We start from the raw sequence: 19964 nt of genomic DNA, 5'->3' as shown, positions 1-19964 counted from the left end.
GCGAACTAGCCACTTGACCAAGTAATACAAACAAAAGGTGGGTACAAGCTGTTCTTCGGATCGAACTTGCTACTTGACTGGGGATGGAAGTACAAGACAGGTACAAGCTGTTCTTTGGATCGAACTTGTCACTTAACCGGAAACATAGACATATAGGCAGATACAAGTTGTTCTTTGGATCGAACTTGCTACTTGATCAATAACACAACATACAGGCAGGTGCAAACTGTTCTTTGGATCGAACTTGCTGTTTGACCGATAACAAAACATAAGCAGGGTACAAACTGTTCTTTGGATAGAACTTGTCGTTTGACCGGAAGCACAGGCATATCAGCAGGTACAAGCTGTTCTTTGGATCGAACTAGCCACTTGACCAATAATAAAACATATAGCAAGATACATGGGAAACTTGATTTAGCAAGATACAAATTGAGAGTAGATCGACATTGACTTGACTTGAAGATAGACATGACCATTATCGTTGGCCCAGAAGGAACTTTCACAGAGATTTTAACATAGACATCAAATTTGCAGGTAGAAACATGGCCAAGTAACGTTGGCTCACAGAAATTTCACAGGAATTTTCACATAGACATAAACAGAGACTTTAACAGAGACATTAACAGAGGCATTTAACAGAGACATTGTATTGAAAATTGAGATTGAAAGACACATAGGTATTTAATTGAATTGAGAGTTGAGATAGAAAATGCAACATGTATGTATGGTATAACAATATCATCAAATGTATGAGCACTTAGAATGCATGATTATGCATGTATGAAATATTCTTATGTTTCTTTACTCCTTCTTCATGTTGTTCTAGTCTTGCAAGTTCAATTTCATGCTCTTGTAATGTAACATCCCGCTCATCAGCTTAAGGAACTTTATCTGTTAAATGTATCAGAGGACTTAGGTTCATGGAAAGTAAGTTAATGGAAATATTTATTATGCTATGTCAGCTTAATACGAGTTAAGTATCAGAGACGGATGTAGCATGTTTGAGGCAAGGGCAATTTGGTAATTGCGCGGGAAAAGGATATGTATTTGGAAAGGCACCAAAATATCTCACAATTTCTATCCTTTTATCTCTCTAAGTTTGGGAAAACAATTTTCTCTCCCTCCTCTCTCCATTCTCACGCTCTCTTCCTCTCTTTTCTTCACCAATCCATTCCAAAACTTCTTCCTCTTCATGATCAAGCTTATGTTATGGTACTTACAAGATCAAGGAACAAATAGAAGCTCTATTTGAGCTTGTTCTTCCACTCTATCCTCATAAGGGAAGAAATCATGAGATTAGGGTTTTGGTTGAAGGAGGCTTGGGTTGGATTAGAGATAAGCTAGCAAGATCATGATGCTTTGGATTGCATGAAAACAGCAAGTTTGAGATGGGTTGAATAAAGGAAGCAAGTGAATCAAGGGCTAGAGTTTTGGATTGTTTGAGCTTGGGACATGATGATGCTTCAAGAATCTTGTTAGGTGAGTTCTTAGATAGTTTCTCCTACCTTTGGGTTGTGCAATTCTTGTGAGAAAACATGATTTGTATTAGTATGTAAGTTAGGGTTTTAGTACCCCTTTTGCCATTAATCATTGAAATTATGTTGTTGTTGTCATGTAAATGTTCTAAGCTGTTTTCTATGTATTCTGGGTGTCTTGTGTGCATTGGAAACTCAATTTTGAGGTTTAGAGGTCAAAATTACGAATTCTGCAGGTCTGGTACTGAAGAACCTCGCTTAAGCGAGATGAATCTCGCTCAAGCGAGATTTTGGCAGAACTAAATTAAAATCTCGCTTGGAATCTCGCTCAAGCAAGAAATCTCGCTTGCAATCTCGCTCAAGCGAGATGAATCTCGCTCAAGCGAGATTTGACAGCACAGCACTTTTTACAAGAAAATTCATGAAATGTAGTGGTTTTGACCAAGCTTTTCCCTGCAGTCTCTTATAACTTTAAAAACCCCTCAAAGTCAAGTTATCATTGCACAATACACCTAAGGATATTGGTAAATAAATGCATGAACAACATCAAGAATTTCAATGACGAATAGCACATGAGATGTTATGATATGCAATATGTCCGGGTAGTGATGAACTAAGAAAGGGAATGAACGTAGAGCCTCGACATAGCTTGTCGAGAACTAGAAGTTAAGCACGAACCTTATGTAGGTTAAGACGCGAAGTGTAATCTCTTCGCACATGAGCTAGAATAACTTAGCTAGTACATAAGTTGTGCATTGATAAGTTATTTCGCTCCACCATGTTAAGTATGAATAAGTATAGGTTACCGATAATCGGATCGATCAAGGTTCCGAGGTAAACATGTATGTATGATTATGTTTAACTTATATGCACGACAAGACCATGATTAATATGTGTAGGTGACATGTCTCTTGCTATCCACATCAGGGGGATACAAGGGGTTCTCATAATGAGAACGATTTAAGCCGTAAGGGACCCGCATGTCACTGAGTAAACAAGACGTAGGTGCTCGTGTCTCTTGTTATCCACGCCAGGGGGATACGGGAGGTTCTCGACCTAAGGGGAACGGTTTAAGCCGCAAGGGACCCGCACGACACCGAGGGAGTCCGATGTACGTACATCGGTCATGTATGGGATTGTACTCGGGGTTACTCCACCCGGGACTTTCTGTAAAATGAACTCAGATAATAATTGTTTGTTCAACGCTAACTTAATGAATGAACTTAGATACGTTTATGTACGATATGATTATGTTATGTTTATGCAAGAATGATTACATATGTGATCAAGTTAAGAGCATCAGATGCTAAGACAAGAGCAAGTTATGTATAGATTAAGTAAAGATCATGATACCGATGACGATCTTAGGTTCCCCTGACCATCCGGTTTAGAATCGTGCCATGATTATGTTATGTTAGGGCCTCGATACGTAGAGCGTATTCTTGGCAATGCGGTCCTAGACTCCCCTTCAACCGCCATGACACGTATAGGAAGTGAAGCCTATAACAAGTTAAGATAAAACTATGACGGCTCTAGTATGCATTACCGTCTAAGTATGCAAGTCCCCACACACGTATAATCAACCGTCAGGTTGTAATGTAGACACGTGGTGACCGTAGGTTTCCCCTCGAGGTTGCCTATAGCCTAGGATTTAGGGGAACTCACTGAGACATTATGTCTCATCCCAATCCTTATTTGTTTCAGATAAGCAGGATGTTTATGCATGTTCGGAGCCGGATGGATACTACTTCAAGGGTTCGTTCGTGAAGCTGCAGGATGTTATGGACTTCAAGGATGTATTTTTACGTATGGATGAGTTGTATTGTATTATTATTTATACGAACGGAACTTGATGTAAATATTATTCATTCGAAGTTTTAATTGTTGTATATTTTAATGTATCCAGTACTAATATTAACGCACGTGCCAGACTTTCTAGATACGTCTGGTATGGGTGTTACAATTGGTATCAGAGCAGGTCGATTCAGACTGTGCCTTGGGTCATTAAATTACAACAAAGGAAGTGGGACCATTGGGTTCCAGGTAAATGTTCTAGTTGTTGATGTTAGTTGAGCCTGATCAACTCAATTTAACATTCGATGATTGGAATGGATGCCTGAGAGCTGAATAGGACCCAGGAGGAACGAAGTATGTGATGAAGAAGTTTTATCGTGCCAAAAGGTGGCCGGTGAACTAATCAGGTACAAGTGTGAATCCTCTGGGAATGTAAGGCATGTTAAGAAGGGACGTTCCGACAATGTCGGGTAAGACATTGATTTCCGACGTGCCAAGAATTGTATCGAAAAAGGTTGATGCTGCCATGCATATGTTATAGAATATTTTACGACGATAGGAATGAATGATGTGCATTTTGTACTTGAGAATAAGAGTTTTATGCAACAAATGTTTTCTGAAAAATACTGTTGGAGAAGCTCACCAATAGTAAGCCTGGGACGAAATTTTTCCGTTTTTTGTGAAACCTACTAGTTCGATCCTATGGTTTGCAATGACTATTGGGGAGATGTCTTCACAATAAATTTCACGTGACGAAAATCTTTTAAGACATCAAGTAATGAATGCATATCACCTCCTATAATTTCTAAGGAAAAGGACGTGGACAACCATCAACGAAAACGATACGGTTTAAGGTATTTTTGGAAGTTAATGTGTTGATGTGTCAAGAACAAGCCAAGATCAAGAGTATAGAAGTTCCTGCATTTAGAAGGAAAGTCACCAATGTTTATGCATGAGGTATGATGTAAGAATTAAAGCGGTGCAGAGTTATGAGAAAATCACAAGATTCATCAATTATGTGGAATTATGACGTATCGCTCGAACCTATGTTTTGCTTAATATACTTGCTAGGCTCGATATGATGTTGAAACATAAAGTAAATAATTTAGAAATATTTACGCGTATGGGTCGTTGAAGTTGATATTTTGAAAATTCACGAGATTTTCTAGGAACCGGTTTGCTATGATACTCGTAGAGCGAGCTGGACTTATTATAATCTAGAATTGATGACACGTATGTGCTATCAACTCGTTCTATGAATTTAGAGCAACGATCGGGGTCAAAACTCAATATATTTATAAAGTAGAAAATTATCAACGTCAATGACTTGTGCGCTAGTTTACGAAGTTTTCTTTAAAAAAAAAAAAAATTAATGAGCAAGCATTGGTATGATTAAGCAAAATATAGTCCGCGAGAATGCGAAGGTACAAAGATTAAATGTTCAAGAAAGTTATGTTCAAGTGCTAGATGGGTTGTTAATGGAAATTGAGTTTGCCCGAAAATAAGTTCAGATATGATATGTATGGTAAGTGCAACCAGCAAGAAAGTAAGGTTACCCCCGAGTCAAGTATTATAAGAATAAGATAAACCATCATGAGTTTTGGATTCACAAGACAAGTGTAAGGTTGTGATGTTGGTTACAACATGGAAGATCTTGAGAACAGTTCAAGATGTTAGTATTCAAGTGGTAATTAGGAATATGAAGTCTCAGTCTCTCTAACGGATTAGAGTAATGGTTTAAACCAACCGGTGGGAATCAGAGTAGCGCCATGGAAGCTAATCGTTAATTATGAAACATGGAAATTTTAGTATGTATGAATTTTAGTGAAGAATGTTCGGTTGGTAATGCAAGTTTAGCAGAAGCATCATAAGATAAGTGAGGAGTTCTTGATGCGATAAGTAAGTATGAATGTTTATATAGATAGCATTGGCCAAGGTAAAAGTTTTAAGTATGTGCCATCACTTAAGTAAGATGAAAATGACAAGAATTGCCTTGTATGAATTGGTCAGGATGCGCGAAAGATGATAATGGGAAGTATGTAAGGTTCAGAAGGTTACATTTCGTGACTCAAGTAAAGAATCAAGGCATCAAGAATGGTGACCGGTTTCGGAAAAGGTAGTAACGCTCAAGCGATAACCGAATGAGTTAATGTGGAGAATCAAGTTAGTGTTCCGAAGAAGAGGAATAAGTTTATGTTAAGAGGTTCAAGGATTGTTTACGGATATGTAAGCGGTATGGCAAGTATGTATAACGGTTGAATAAGGGAAGAATTTATCTTCGAAGTTAAGTATGTTATCATGAAAGGAGATGCAACTCTCGAGTTGTGCAATGAGAATCATACTCTCGTATGCAATACTTGTTGAGTGAAAACGATACTTGTTAAGACATGTTAAGTCATGATTTTAGAACTTTTAAAAGTTAAGATTGGTATTATGGAACTTGGGAACGATGCTTATTTTAAACTCGTGGAATTATACATTTTCGAAACTGATGAGATACGTCGTAAGTGAACTCACTTAAGACGTACCAACTTCAGGACCAACTTGTCGTGGACAAGTTTAGGGCGAGTTGTTAAATCTTTTTCAAATATAGAAACTCGTCCGATGGTTCTGTGGTGCTATTACAAATTCAGTTTTGGGAATGATAAAATATTTTAGTCATGTATATATATATTCGTTCCAAGAACCTGAATACCAGAGCTTAAGGAAATTTCTTCAAGAAAGATTCTAGAACACGTATCGTTATCATTTAGCAAGAGATGGCACTTGAAAGTATGTACATGTTATGAAACGACAATGTTCGTATGAAGCCAATATCATGTGGGATACACGGAATTGTGTTAAGAGTGTACGATGTAAGTGCAAGTGGAATTACTAGTAAGTTTCACGAGTATGTGAACCATAATATTGGTTAATGGATTGTCAGATGAAGTGGTGAGTTGATTTCACTTTTTCATGTCAAGCTATATGAGTTACCCATTAATTCGGGTGTGATAAGATGCAATGGAATTGTGATGAAATCAGAAGATTTCCTAAGGCTCTGAAAAGAGATAAGAGATTCATGGAATCATTTACATGAGTAATACAAGTAAGAACCATGTGCCTCAAGGTATAGTAAGATTATGTATTCATGATAAGATGTATGTATGAAATATGTTTTAAAGTTACAAGTAAGCACTGCAGGGCAAACCTGGTTTCCGTATGATCCCAGTTAAAAGGCAAATCCTGAGTGTTCATGTTTATAAAAAGATACCTATATGAATGGTTTATGTTAAGTGGGTAAGATACGAGTCCGAGACAATAAGTCTGTGTGTAGCAAGGTAAGTTCTGAATCATGATATGATAAGAAAACTCTAAGTTTGGGTAATATTAAAATCAAGAAGGTTATGTTCAGTTGCATATGGGTTAAGAAACAAGATGAGGACATAATACGACGAACTCTATGAGTAAGTCTGAATAGAGTATGTATGGCTCAGACCAAAGATGGTAAGTTTCTGTCATGATGATTGGTAGTCGATCTCTAAAATTTCGAGGACGAAATTTCTTTAAGGGGGGTAGAATGTAACATCCCGCTCATCAGCTTAAGGAACTTTATCTGTTAAATGTATCAGAGGACTTAGGTTCATGGAAAGTAAGTTAATGGAAATATTTATTATGCTATGTCAGCTTAATACGAGTTAAGTATCAGAGACGGATGTAGCATGTTTGAGGCAAGGGCAATTTGGTAATTGCGCGGGAAAAGGATATGTATTTGGAAAGGCACCAAAATATCTCACAATTTCTATCCTTTTATCTCTCTAAGTTTGGGAAAACAATTTTCTCTCCCTCCTCTCTCCATTCTCACGCTCTCTTCCTCTCTTTTCTTCACCAATCCATTCCAAAACTTCTTCCTCTTCATGATCAAGCTTATGTTATGGTACTTACAAGATCAAGGAACAAATAGAAGCTCTATTTGAGCTTGTTCTTCCACTCTATCCTCATAAGGGAAGAAATCATGAGATTAGGGTTTTGGTTGAAGGAAGCTTGGGTTGGATTAGAGATAAGCTAGCAAGATCATGATGCTTTGGATTGCATGAAAACAGCAAGTTTGAGATGGGTTGAATAAAGGAAGCAAGTGAATCAAGGGCTAGAGTTTTGGATTGTTTGAGCTTGGGACATGATGATGCTTCAAGAATCTTGTTAGGTGAGTTCTTAGATAGTTTCTCCTACCTTTGGGTTGTGCAATTCTTGTGAGAAAACATGATTTGTATTAGTATGTAAGTTAGGGTTTTAGTACCCCTTTTGCCATTAATCATTGAAATTATGTTGTTGTTGTCATGTAAATGTTCTAAGCTGTTTTCTATGTATTCTGGGTGTCTTGTGTGCATTGGAAACTCAATTTTGAGGTTTAGAGGTCAAAATTACGAATTCTGCAGGTCTGGTACTGAAGAACCTCGCTTAAGCGAGATGAATCTCGCTCAAGCGAGATTTTGGCAGAACTAAATTAAAATCTCGCTTGGAATCTCGCTCAAGCAAGAAATCTCGCTTGCAATCTCGCTCAAGCGAGATGAATCTCGCTCAAGCGAGATTTGACAGCACAGCACTTTTTACAAGAAAATTCATGAAATGTAGTGGTTTTGACCAAGCTTTTCCCTGCAGTCTCTTATAACTTTAAAAACCCCTCAAAGTCAAGTTATCATTGCACAATACACCTAAGGATATTGGTAAATAAATGCATGAACAACATCAAGAATTTCAATGACGAATAGCACATGAGATGTTATGATATGCAATATGTCCGGGTAGTGATGAACTAAGAAAGGGAATGAACGTAGAGCCTCGACATAGCTTGTCGAGAACTAGAAGTTAAGCACGAACCTTATGTAGGTTAAGACGCGAAGTGTAATCTCTTCGCACATGAGCTAGAATAACTTAGCTAGTACATAAGTTGTGGATTGATAAGTTATTTCGCTCCACCATGTTAAGTATGAATAAGTATAGGTTACCGATAATCGGATCGATCAAGGTTCCGAGGTAAACATGTATGTATGATTATGTTTAACTTATATGCACGACAAGACCATGATTAATATGTGTAGGTGACATGTCTCTTGCTATCCACATCAGGGGGATACAAGGGGTTCTCATAATGAGAACGATTTAAGCCGTAAGGGACCCGCATGTCACTGAGTAAACAAGACGTAGGTGCTCGTGTCTCTTGTTATCCACGCCAGGGGGATACGGGAGGTTCTCGACCTAAGGGGAACGGTTTAAGCCGCAAGGGACCCGCACGACACCGAGGGAGTCCGATGTACGTACATCGGTCATGTATGGGATTGTACTCGGGGTTACTCCACCCGGGACTTTCTGTAAAATGAACTCAGATAATAATTGTTTGTTCAACGCTAACTTAATGAATGAACTTAGATACGTTTATGTACGATATGATTATGTTATGTTTATGCAAGAATGATTACATATGTGATCAAGTTAAGAGCATCAGATGCTAAGACAAGAGCAAGTTATGTATAGATTAAGTAAAGATCATGATACCGATGACGATCTTAGGTTCCCCTGACCATCCGGTTTAGAATCGTGCCATGATTATGTTATGTTAGGGCCTCGATACGTAGAGCGTATTCTTGGCAATGCGGTCCTAGACTCCCCCTCAACCGCCATGACACGTATAGGAAGTGAAGCCTATAACAAGTTAAGATAAAACTATGACGGCTCTAGTATGCATTACCGTCTAAGTATGCAAGTCCCCACACACGTATAATCAACCGTCAGGTTGTAATGTAGACACGTGGTGACCGTAGGTTTCCCCTCGAGGTTGCCTATAGCCTAGGATTTAGGGGAACTCACTGAGACATTATGTCTCATCCCAATCCTTATTTGTTTCAGATAAGCAGGATGTTTATGCATGTTCGGAGCCGGATGGATACTACTTCAAGGGTTCGTTCGTGAAGCTGCAGGATGTTATGGACTTCAAGGATGTATTTTTACGTATGGATGAGTTGTATTGTATTATTATTTATACGAACGGAACTTGATGTAAATATTATTCATTCGAAGTTTTAATTGTTGTATATTTTAATGTATCCAGTACTAATATTAACGCACGTGCCAGACTTTCTAGATACGTCTGGTATGGGTGTTACATGTAATTTTCCGAAAAGTGCTGCCAACGACATGTTTGAAAGACTTTTCTTTTCAGATATGGCTGTTACTTTTGGTTGCCATTCCCTTGTTAGTGACCTGAGAATCTTCAAGTTTATTTCATTGTTGGACAAGGTTTTTCCAAGGGCTGCAAGATGATTGATAAGATGTGAAAATCTCTTCTGCATGTCTAGAATCTTTTCTCCTGGTTGCATTCTAAACATCTCGTACTCTTGTGAGAGGGTATTCAATCTGGAACGTTTTACTTCTTCCGTTCCTTCATGTGTTGTTTCCAAAGTGTCCCATATTTCTTTGGCCGTTTTGCAGTTAGAAATTCTGAAAAACTCATCCATCCCAAGAGAGGATTGAAGAATGTTCTTTGCCTTTTTGTCAAATAACATTTTTTTCCGGTCACCATCATCCCATGATGTTTGTGGTTTGATACTAGTCACACCATTCACAGTTGTAGTGGGAACATAAGGACCATTTTGGACAGCATCCCAAATTTCTTCACCTTGGGCTTCTAGATACGTTGTCATCCTAATTTTCCAGAAATCATAATGATCTCCGGTGAAACATGGTGGTCGATTTGAATTAGGACCTTCTGCTAGAAATGGTTTAGCGGAAGCCATTTTCTGGATCAAAGAAGCAAGTTATCTTTACTCTTGCTCTGATGCCAATTGTAAGTTCAGATTGTAACCTAAGAGGGGGGTGAATTAGATTTCTAGGAATATTGGTTAATTTTTCAGAGTTTAGCGTTCTTGATAATTTTTCCGATAAATAATGATGAAGGTATAAATGCGGAAAAACAAAAGAGCGAGGGAAGAAGAAAAGACACAAGAGAATTTATAGTGGTTCCCCTCTAAACCTTAGGGTCAGTCCACTCCCTTCACACCCCGCGAAGGAATTCACTATGTTAGAATCTTTGTTACAAGCAATCTCACCCCAAGACCCCCTAACAATCTTTCTAACATAAACACAAGAAAGAAACCCTCTCTCTTGATTACAACACAAACACCAAACACTTTTGGTGGACTTTGAATCTCCCCGAATCAAAGAACCTTTTACAACAATCACAAGATAGCACCCCACTATCTTAAACAATAATTCTCACCAACAATGGCAAGAAACTTTACAACAAAGTAATTGAAGAATAAAAAATGTATGGCTGTATATCTTTATCAATATCACTCTAACAAATGGACTTAGTGCTCAGAAAACTTTTTAATAAATGTTAAAGTGTAAGCAAAGTTTTCCAAACAACTTGAATGAAAGTTTGAAAGCAAGTGATATTGAAAATGTCAATTGAGATAATGAAAGTTGTTGTGTATCAATTGCTTTGATTCTCAATTGAATTTATAGAGACTAAAAAGATGTTTATGAAACAATGCTATTTATTAAAAAAGGGTTACCAAAACATATTTGAAAAGGTACCGTATTTTAGTGAAAGAAAATGATGTGCTGTGTGCGTTAACAAAAAGTAACCGTTGTCACAAATATGAAATTGGCAACATTTTTCTTTCATGAATGCAATGCAACGTTGACAATATCATGCTGATTTAATTCCAACGGCCACCAAAGCAAAATTGACATTTGAAAAAAAAAAGGACCGTTGAAACAAAGCCATTGTGAGTAAAATCAATTTCGACAAAGCCAAATCCAATTATGCATTTTCAAAAGAACTAGCGTGAGGCTTTATTTCAAGAATGCTATTAAGGGCTAAATCAGCATCATTATAATTTTCCTAATCAAAAACATTTTCATGCACATTTTCATGCAAAAAAACTTTTAAGGCACAATCTCATTAAAATAAAAATGATTGTGAGTGTGTGATTTATTTTCATGAGTTTTAGCATTGCTTCATATGGAGACTTAGAAAAAGTATTTGTAATTATTTTCTGAGCATTCTAAGTCTGTTAAATGTTAAGAATGATAGTGTCAAAGATAAGAACCATACTTACAAAAATATAACTATGAAGCTTAAGTCCCATTATCTTCATTCTTCAACTTGAGCCTCCATATAGTTCTTCTTCTTTTGTGATGTGAATTTGTTATCATCAAAACCCAGCCAAGTCTAAGAAGGAAATCTTCTTCACAATCTCCGCCTTTTTGATGATGACAAACCATATCCTTTTGATAATGTTTGCACAATGAAACTCCCCCTATCTTGTAAATCTTCCCCTTTGTTTTGCAATTGGATAACCTGAAACAATTTAAACACAAAACACAAACATACACTTTCTCCCCCTTTTGACATCATCAAAAAGAAGAAAAAGGGTAAAATCCAAAGGGTCGAAATATAGGGAAATAATAAATTTTATGTAAAAATAATTGATCTTCTTCACAATGAGAATTTGGTCATTCACATTATTTTGCACATATGATATGAGATCATAATTTTAAATACAAAAATTTCTCACACAAAATAACATGCACTTTTTTACCAAAACATACAGAAATTCAACTGGAAAATGATTAGTTTTAAATCAAATCATATATTTTTATTCATTTCTACAAATAAGTTTCAGGTTAAAATTATTCATATATATGTATATGATTTCCATCATGCACAGCAGTTAGTAAATAGTAGCATTGTCTAATAAATAAATTTCTACCAAAAAAGACATCTATTATACGATGAAGATAATGCTTCTATTCATATAATATCCACATTTTAAAATTAATTATGTCCTAGATCAATGAATGCAGATCTTGCACCACTTATAAGGAATAATTCATATATCATAAACCAAACAAAATTCATGATAGTCAGAATAAAACTTTCACCAATACATGCATTAAAACATATTTTTTTAGTGCGCATGATAATGACTATGCAACCAATTCATTGGAAACAAAGCACTTTACAATAATCGATACTCATGAATATACAGCAGATATCATAACCATATTATAGAATAATACAATAAAAATATGTACCTTTCACCATGATCATAAATAAATAATCATAAATCGAACTATATCATGTGATCTTGTATCTTGAAGAAACCAATCTAAATATGAAAATTTTAGCATATGGTCTTCAAGTACCTGCCAAACAATTAATAGAACTTTATAGGTACCCATTTTTCTTTGGGTCCTTGTGGGTTAGTACCTTTCTTTACCCAAATAAATTCACCATAAGGAACACCAAAGTTTCTTATGTATCAAGTATTTGGAGTATGACCTTTTATGTTACAATAAAAACATGTGAAATTATGAACATAATGTGATCCAAAATTATTTCCTTTAGAGAAATTATTCTTAACATTTGAATTATTTTTCTTAAAAGAATTGTTAGAATAATTTCTTCTTTTAGAATTAATTCTTTGATTCACATTCTTGAAAGAATTAACAACATGCATTTTCTTAGTTTCTATGTTGTTGGGATTTGTGCTTGCTTTAACAAAAACCGTTTTATTGGTGTTTGGTTTATCAAATTTAGAAAAACCAAGCCCGGATTTGTTGTTGGAATATCTTTGTTTACTAAGCACATCTTCCAAACCATTGTGACCTTTTTCAAATTTTTTTATCACTTGATTTAGTTCAACAATTTTTGTTTCATTTTCTTTACATTTATTACATGAAGAACTTTTAACCCTTTCTAATTCTTCTTGTGCATCAAAAGCTTTTCTTTCTAGAGATACATTTTGTTTCTTTTGCTTTGCACAAGTTTTAGAAAGATTAATGAATTCTTCAAACAATTCATCAAATGCATTTTGTAATTCTTCATAAGAAGGTTTAAAATTTAATTCAGAATCACTTACCTCTTGTTCATCATCAGAGTGGTGTGACGCCATTAATGTTAAATTTGCATATTCGTCATCCTCTGATTCTGAAGATGAACTTATATCATTGTCATCCCATGCAATGTAGGCCCTTCTTGGCTTGAATTCTTTCTTTCCCTTAAGGCTATTCTTCTTTGCAACGGTTGGACAGTCTGCCTTCACATGTCCCTCTTTATCACATTCAAAGCATGTGAAACTTTGACTTGATGTAGAAACATCATTCTTCTTATGAAATTTTCTTTTATTTCCAAATTTAAAGTTTTTATCCTTTTGGAGGAATTTTCCTAATTTCTTCACAAGAACAATGATGTTTTCATCATCATCGGTGCTATCATCTTGTTGGAGAACGCTGGATTCTGCCTTCAATGAAATATTCCTATGTTTCTTTACTCCTTCTTCATGTTGTTCTAGTCTTGCAAGTTCAATTTCATGCTCTTGTAATTTTCCGAAAAGTGCTGCCAACGACATGTTTGAAAGACTTTTCTTTTCAGATATGGCTGTTACTTTTGGTTGCCATTCCCTTGTTAGTGACCTGAGAATCTTCAAGTTTATTTCATTGTTGGACAAGGTTTTTCCAAGGGCTGCAAGATGATTGATAAGATGTGAAAATCTCTTCTGCATGTCTAGAATCTTTTCTCCTGGTTGCATTCTAAACATCTCGTACTCTTGTGAGAGGGTATTCAATCTGGAATGTTTTACTTCTACCGTTCCTTCATGTGTTGTTTCCAAAGTGTCCCAGATTTCTTTGGCCGTTTTGCAGTTAGAAATTCTGAAAAACTCATCCATCCCAAGAGAGGATTGAAGAATGTTCTTTGCCTTTTTGTCAAATAACATTTTTTTCCGGTCACCATCATCCCATGATGTTTGTGGTTTGATACTAGTCACACCATTCACAGTTGTAGTGGGAACATATGGACCATTTTGGACAGCATCCCAAATTTCTTCACCTTGGGCTTCTAGATACGTTGTCATCCTAATTTTCCAGAAATCATAATGATCTCCGGTGAAACATGGTGGTCGATTTGAATTAGGACCTTCTGCTAGAAATGGTTTAGCGGAAGCCATTTTCTGGATCAAAGAAGCAAGTTATTTTTACTCTTGCTCTGATGCCAATTGTAAGTTCAGATTGTAACCTAAGAGGGGGGTGAATTAGATTTCTAGGAATATTGGTTAATTTTTCAGAGTTTAGCGTTCTTGATAATTTTTCCGATAAATAATGATGAAGGTATAAATGCGGAAAAACAAAAGAGCGAGGGAAGAAGAAAAGACACAAGAGAATTTATAGTGGTTCCCCTCTAAACCTTAGGGTCAGTCCACTCCCTTCACACCCCGCGAAGGAATTCACTATGTTAGAATCTTTGTTACAAGCAATCTCACCCCAAGACCCCCTAACAATCTTTCTAACATAAACACAAGAAAGAAACCATCTCTCTTGATTACAACACAAACACCAAACACTTTTGGTGGACTTTGAATCTCCCCGAATCAAAGAACCTTTTACAACAATCACAAGATAGCACCCCACTATCTTAAACAATAATTCTCACCAACAATGGCAAGAAACTTTACAACAAAGTAATTGAAGAATAAAAAATGTATGGCTGTATATCTTTATCAATATCACTCTAACAAATGGACTTAGTGCTCAGAAAACTTTTTAATAAATGTTAAAGTGTAAGCAAAGTTTTCCAAACAACTTGAATGAAAGTTTGAAAGCAAGTGATATTGAAAATGTCAATTAAGATAATGAAAGTTGTTGTGTATCAATTGCTTTGATTCTCAATTGAATTTATAGAGACCAAAAAGATGTTTATGAAACAATGCTATTTATCAAAAAAGGGTTACCAAAACATATTTGAAAAGGTACCGTATTTTAGTGAAAGAAAATGATGTGCTGTGTGTGTAACAGCCCGTTTTTCGCTAGATTTATTTTATTATTTATTTATGTGTGTTCTATGTGCTCTTATGTGATTAATTGTCTCTGTGTGTATTTTTGGTTGGGATTCGTATAGTTCGGTGTTAGAAGGGTATTTTAGTCATTTTGGGCTTAGGGGCATTTTGGTCATTTTGAGGGCAGTGGCAATTTTGTAATTTTTCAGAAAGTTATTTTTAGTGCTTAGTGAGGATTTTATTTTACTAATTGCTAGAGGGTGTAGTAATTATTTTATTTACCGTTAAGTGACCGTTAGTGTTATATTTTACCGGTAAGTGAGTAGTGACATTTTGAGTGTTAGAATAGAAATGGGTTATACCCATTAAGGTTTAAGAAATAAGCCCAATTGAGTAGAGCTAGTATATAAACTCTAGTTGTTGGTAAAACTAGGTTTTACAAACATTTTCATTTCATTTGAGAAGAGAAGAGAAAGAGGCTAGAGGGAAGAACAAGGGTTAGAGCTTGAAGAGGGGACTCATCATCTAGGAGCTCATTTGAAGCTTGGGTTAGAGATTCTTGGTGCTAGAGGTAAGGGGGTTAGGTTTCAACCATAATTCATCTTTTTTTTCTCTTTACCCATTTTTGTTGAATTGATTAATTGAACCTAATTGTTGTCAAATTCGTGCATAATTGTTGTTGTTATGTTTGAGAACATGATTTATGTGATAATTGCATGTTAGTATGTGAATTAACATGTTCAAATGCATAGTTGTTGGTGTTTTGTGTTCTTGAGCAAGTTTGATGAGAATTGATGTTGTGATGTTGAATTATGCATGAATTTGTGTTCATTAGTTGTTGTTATTGATTTGGAACATGTTGTTGTTGAATTGGTACTTTGGGTATCAAGATTGGTGAATTAATGATGAGATTTGATATTGCTGTTGAAAGTTGAGAATGAATTGAGAAATTGGTGAATTTGGTTATGTTGATGATTTAATTCCAAAACTTGTATGTGTTTAAGTGTATTGAACCTATTTTGACCTATAAACACTTTCTGGAACTTGTTTTGGTGATTTGGGGGATTGAAAATGGGATTTTGGGATGAATTTGGGTTAGAACCCGTAACTGAGTTCTGGGAATCTGATGTAGGACGCTTTCGCGTGCTTAGGACGCTTAAGCATCCCATCAGCGTCCCAGAAGCGTCCCAAAAGCGTGCTGTTCCAGGAGTTCTGGAACTAGGACGCTTAAGCGTGCAGAGGACGCTTTCGCGTCCTAGCCTCAGTTCAGCAAATTTTGATTTTTGTTTTCGAGCACTTGGGGACCAATCCGATACTTCTAAAATGTTTCTTTGGACTTAATTAACCTCTGTTTATGCCTTTAATCCTACTGGAACATGATTTGATTTGGTTTGGACTTGAATTCGTGAAAATCGTCTAACTTTTATAAAAACGGTTCAAACGTTGATTTTTCCGAAAACTCGTTTTTCTCCGGAATTTGAGGTGGGATTAAAGTTGTATATTGTTTATATGATTTCTAAAAATGGTTGTGATTGGTTCCATCAAGTTTGAACTTGTTTTGCTTTGAAAATGGAAAATTTTGTGAAAAGTGATAAAATGAGACGAACCTTGGGCTTTTCGTGAATTCGTCGCATTTGGCCGATGAAATGCTTATGTACCCTCTACTGCACACATATGTGAATTGTGAGAATACAAGGCATAGGCAATTGAGCTTGTTTACTTGGTTTTGACTCAAATGTTCAATTAATTTAATGTTGTGATTTTGAGAGACGAACTTGACTAAAGATGACTTTTGAGAATCAATTGACTGTGAATCCTTTATGGAAAGTTGTTATATGTTATAGGGAGATGATTGGTGTTGTAATTATGTGACAACTATATGTTGTGTGATTTTTGGATGTGGTTGGTGATTGTATATATGATATGTAATGGTGAATTGTTAATGATTGCATATATACAAGTATTGGTGATGGTGAGATGATTATTGTTTGTGTGAACATATGCATTTGTAGTTGAGTCATATGTTCATGCATACATGACTGATGGTGGTGGATTATATATCCAATGGAGGTGATTACGATGTTTTTGTTGCATCAAAGGTGACGACCTTGAGGTGTTTTGGTACCACATGCATCTAGATGAGTCTAGAGACATTGCATAAACTGTTGGTGGATTGAATTGCATTAAGATGTGTTTGATGGTTGATTATTGCTAATTGTACTTGCGGATTGAATTGTTAATTGTTGATTGACAAGGTGAGGTTGTGATATGTGTAAGATACACTTGTGGATATGAACTTGATATGATGATATTGAATGATCTTGGATTATTACATGTTGTGAATATTGTGGAACTATGTAGGAATTGTCATTCTTTATCCTTGATTATATCTTTCATTTCCAAAGTTCTTATTAATCTTATATGGATTATGATGATGTAATGCTAACCCTCAGTGGTTTACCACCTACCTTTCTGTATGGACGGGTAGATGGAGTGCAGGATGCTTAGTGTTGCTTGTTGATGCCGAGGAGTGGAGTTCCTCTTTTTCATGCAAGTGTCTAGATTAGGGCTCTGATCTAGGATAGTCTTTGCATGTTGTTATTTGACTTTATGTTTTGAAATTGTTGAGCTATTTTGTTATTTGGAGTTTGGAGAATACATATGTATTTTATTGGAGATCCAGATATGTCTATTAATTATATGTATATGTTCCGCTGCTATGTGATGTGACATGATCATTATGCATGTATCAATTGTGGTTTATTTGGAGACGTAGCATCTATTTCTAGAATATGGTTGTATATTCGCGCGTTTTACCGCTTATTAGAAATAGGGTGTTACAGTGTGCGTTAACAAAAAGTAACCGTTGTCACAAATATGAAATTGGCAACATTTTTCTTTCATGAATGCAATGCAACGTTGACAATATCATGCTGATTTAATTCCAACGGCCACCAAAGCAAAATTGACATTTGAAAAAAAAAGGACCGTTGAAACAAAGCCATTGTGAGTAAAATCAATTTAGACAAAGCCAAATCCAATTATGCATTTTCAAAAGAACTAGCGTGAGGCTTTATTTCAAGAATGCTATTAAGGGCTAAATCAGCATCATTATAATTTTCCTAATCAAAAACATTTTCATGCACATTTTCATGCAAAAAAACTTTTAAGGCACAATCTCATTAAAATAAAAATGATTGTGAGTGTGTGATTTATTTTCATGAGTTTTAGCATTGCTTCATATGGAGACTTAGAAAAAGTATTTGTAATTATTTTCTGAGCATTCTAAGTCTGTTAAATGTTAAGAATGATAGTGTCAAAGATAAGAACCATACTTACAAAAATATAACTATGAAGCTTAAGTCCCATTATCTTCATTCTTCAACTTGAGCCTCCATATAGTTCTTCTTCTTTTGTGATGTGAATTTGTTATCATCAAAACCCAGCCAAGTCTAAGAAGGAAATCTTCTTCACACTAATCTTGCTGTTAAATTTCGTTTTGCTCTATACTTTTGCTATTTTGACACTGTATGTTGTTGTTTACACCCCTGTTTGCCTCAAAATGCATGATAAAACTCCTAGAAAATTTCCTAATGGTTTTCTTGATATTTTTGTTGGTTCTTGGTGATTTTTACATGTTAATACTGGTTAGGAAAATATATGTGAAAATGTTGATCTCTTGTTTAGTTTAGTGCTTTTAATTTTGTTAAAATCTTGTTAAAACTCCCAAAAATTGTGTGAAGGTTCTTGTGATTGATATTGATACTTGAGACTTGTTTCTTGTGATGTTTTTGCATGGTAAAAACTGTTAAAAAATATATGTGATGTTTCTCATTAATATTTTCACTTGTTTTGTTAAATTTTGTGAAGTTTTGCTATGTTCTTGATTCTAATACTTTGATATATGATAGTGCTACTTGATGTGTGATTTTATGATATGTATGCCTCTGAATTTGTGGTTGTTTTACTGTTTTGTGAGCTGATTTGTGACTTACTTCTTTTACAAGTTATGTAAATAGTTCTATGTGGAATTAAAGTGAAAAATAGGTCCAAAATGTATCATAATTGTTTAGATTGATACTTTCCTCTAATCCTCATTGTTAAAATTGATTTGAAACCTTTGAAAGTTTGTTGAAATGGGAGGATTAGGAGTCATGTATTGGCTTTGCTTTTGTGACTAAATTTTAGGTATATTTTACCTTTGTTTTTGGTGTATTTTGAAGTCTTTTTTGTGATGTTTACTTGCTTATATTTTTCACCATATTACACCTTGTGCTACTAATCTTCTACTCCATGTTTCATTCATTCCATAAGCATCTCATCCTCCATCTTATATTCTTAGCTTTTATCTCTTGCACTTTAAATTTTGCCAAGACTTAGCATGTAAAGACTTAGGGATTTTGTAATTTCCTTTATGCTTTTAATTTCTTGCTAGGAGTAGTATGTAAACTAGGGCCTATGTAAAGGACAATGGACTCTAATGATGTACACCGGCACAAGCACCGACACATGCACACACATCACGTGGATGCTTTAGATGTATGTTTAGGGAATGTATGCTTTAGATGTATGCTTAGGAGCCACGATACTTAGAAAAATTCTCTTTCCCAAAAAATATAAACAACTTCACTCAAATAATTTTCCAAAGAAACCTTGGGATCAAAATCCCATTGAATTTTCCCTTTTATTTTCTTAATAAATGATAAAACAATTGCTAAATACTTAGACCTTTTGCAAAATAACTAATCACACCTCACATTTTCCAAAATCCTATGCCCTTGAGGCCTCTCTCTCTTATTCTTCAAAAATCCCATTTTCAAAATTAAAATCAACCAACAAAAACAAAAACATTTTTTGGAAGAGAACTACATGGAGTTTG

The 19964-nt window shown here is 35.4% G+C and overlaps 1 protein-coding gene, 2 long non-coding RNA genes and 1 pseudogene across 3 annotated transcripts; 2 read left to right on the top strand and 2 right to left on the bottom strand.

The window, feature by feature from the left end:
- The first annotated feature begins 1225 nt into the window (after positions 1-1225).
- Positions 1226-3364, top strand: LOC146937400 (uncharacterized). The gene is made up of 2 exons (XR_015033275.1): positions 1226-1479; positions 3180-3364. It is a non-coding gene; the product is annotated as an uncharacterized LOC146937400 (long non-coding RNA).
- A 3723-nt stretch (positions 3365-7087) lies between these two features.
- On the top strand, positions 7088-9337 carry LOC146937399 (uncharacterized). The gene is made up of 2 exons (XR_015033274.1): positions 7088-7452; positions 9153-9337. It is a non-coding gene; the product is annotated as an uncharacterized LOC146937399 (long non-coding RNA).
- A 68-nt stretch (positions 9338-9405) lies between these two features.
- LOC146937398 (uncharacterized) lies at positions 9406-10039 on the bottom strand. Its single transcript, XM_085749412.1, has 2 exons — positions 9479-10039; positions 9406-9429 (listed from the first exon to the last, which is right to left on the bottom strand). Exons 1-2 carry the CDS (start codon positions 10037-10039, stop codon positions 9406-9408), a joined length of 585 nt encoding a protein of 194 aa, XP_085605538.1.
- A 2430-nt stretch (positions 10040-12469) lies between these two features.
- Positions 12470-14260, bottom strand: LOC146937397 (uncharacterized; annotated as a pseudogene).
- Between the last annotated feature and the right edge of the window lie 5704 nt (positions 14261-19964).

Source organism: Medicago sativa, chromosome 3, assembly GCF_051527215.1.
Source record: "Medicago sativa cultivar Bolivia chromosome 3, Bolivia_mono, whole genome shotgun sequence".
NCBI lineage: Eukaryota > Viridiplantae > Streptophyta > Magnoliopsida > Fabales > Fabaceae > Medicago > Medicago sativa.
This window is presented reverse-complemented; position numbering and strand designations above follow the sequence as displayed.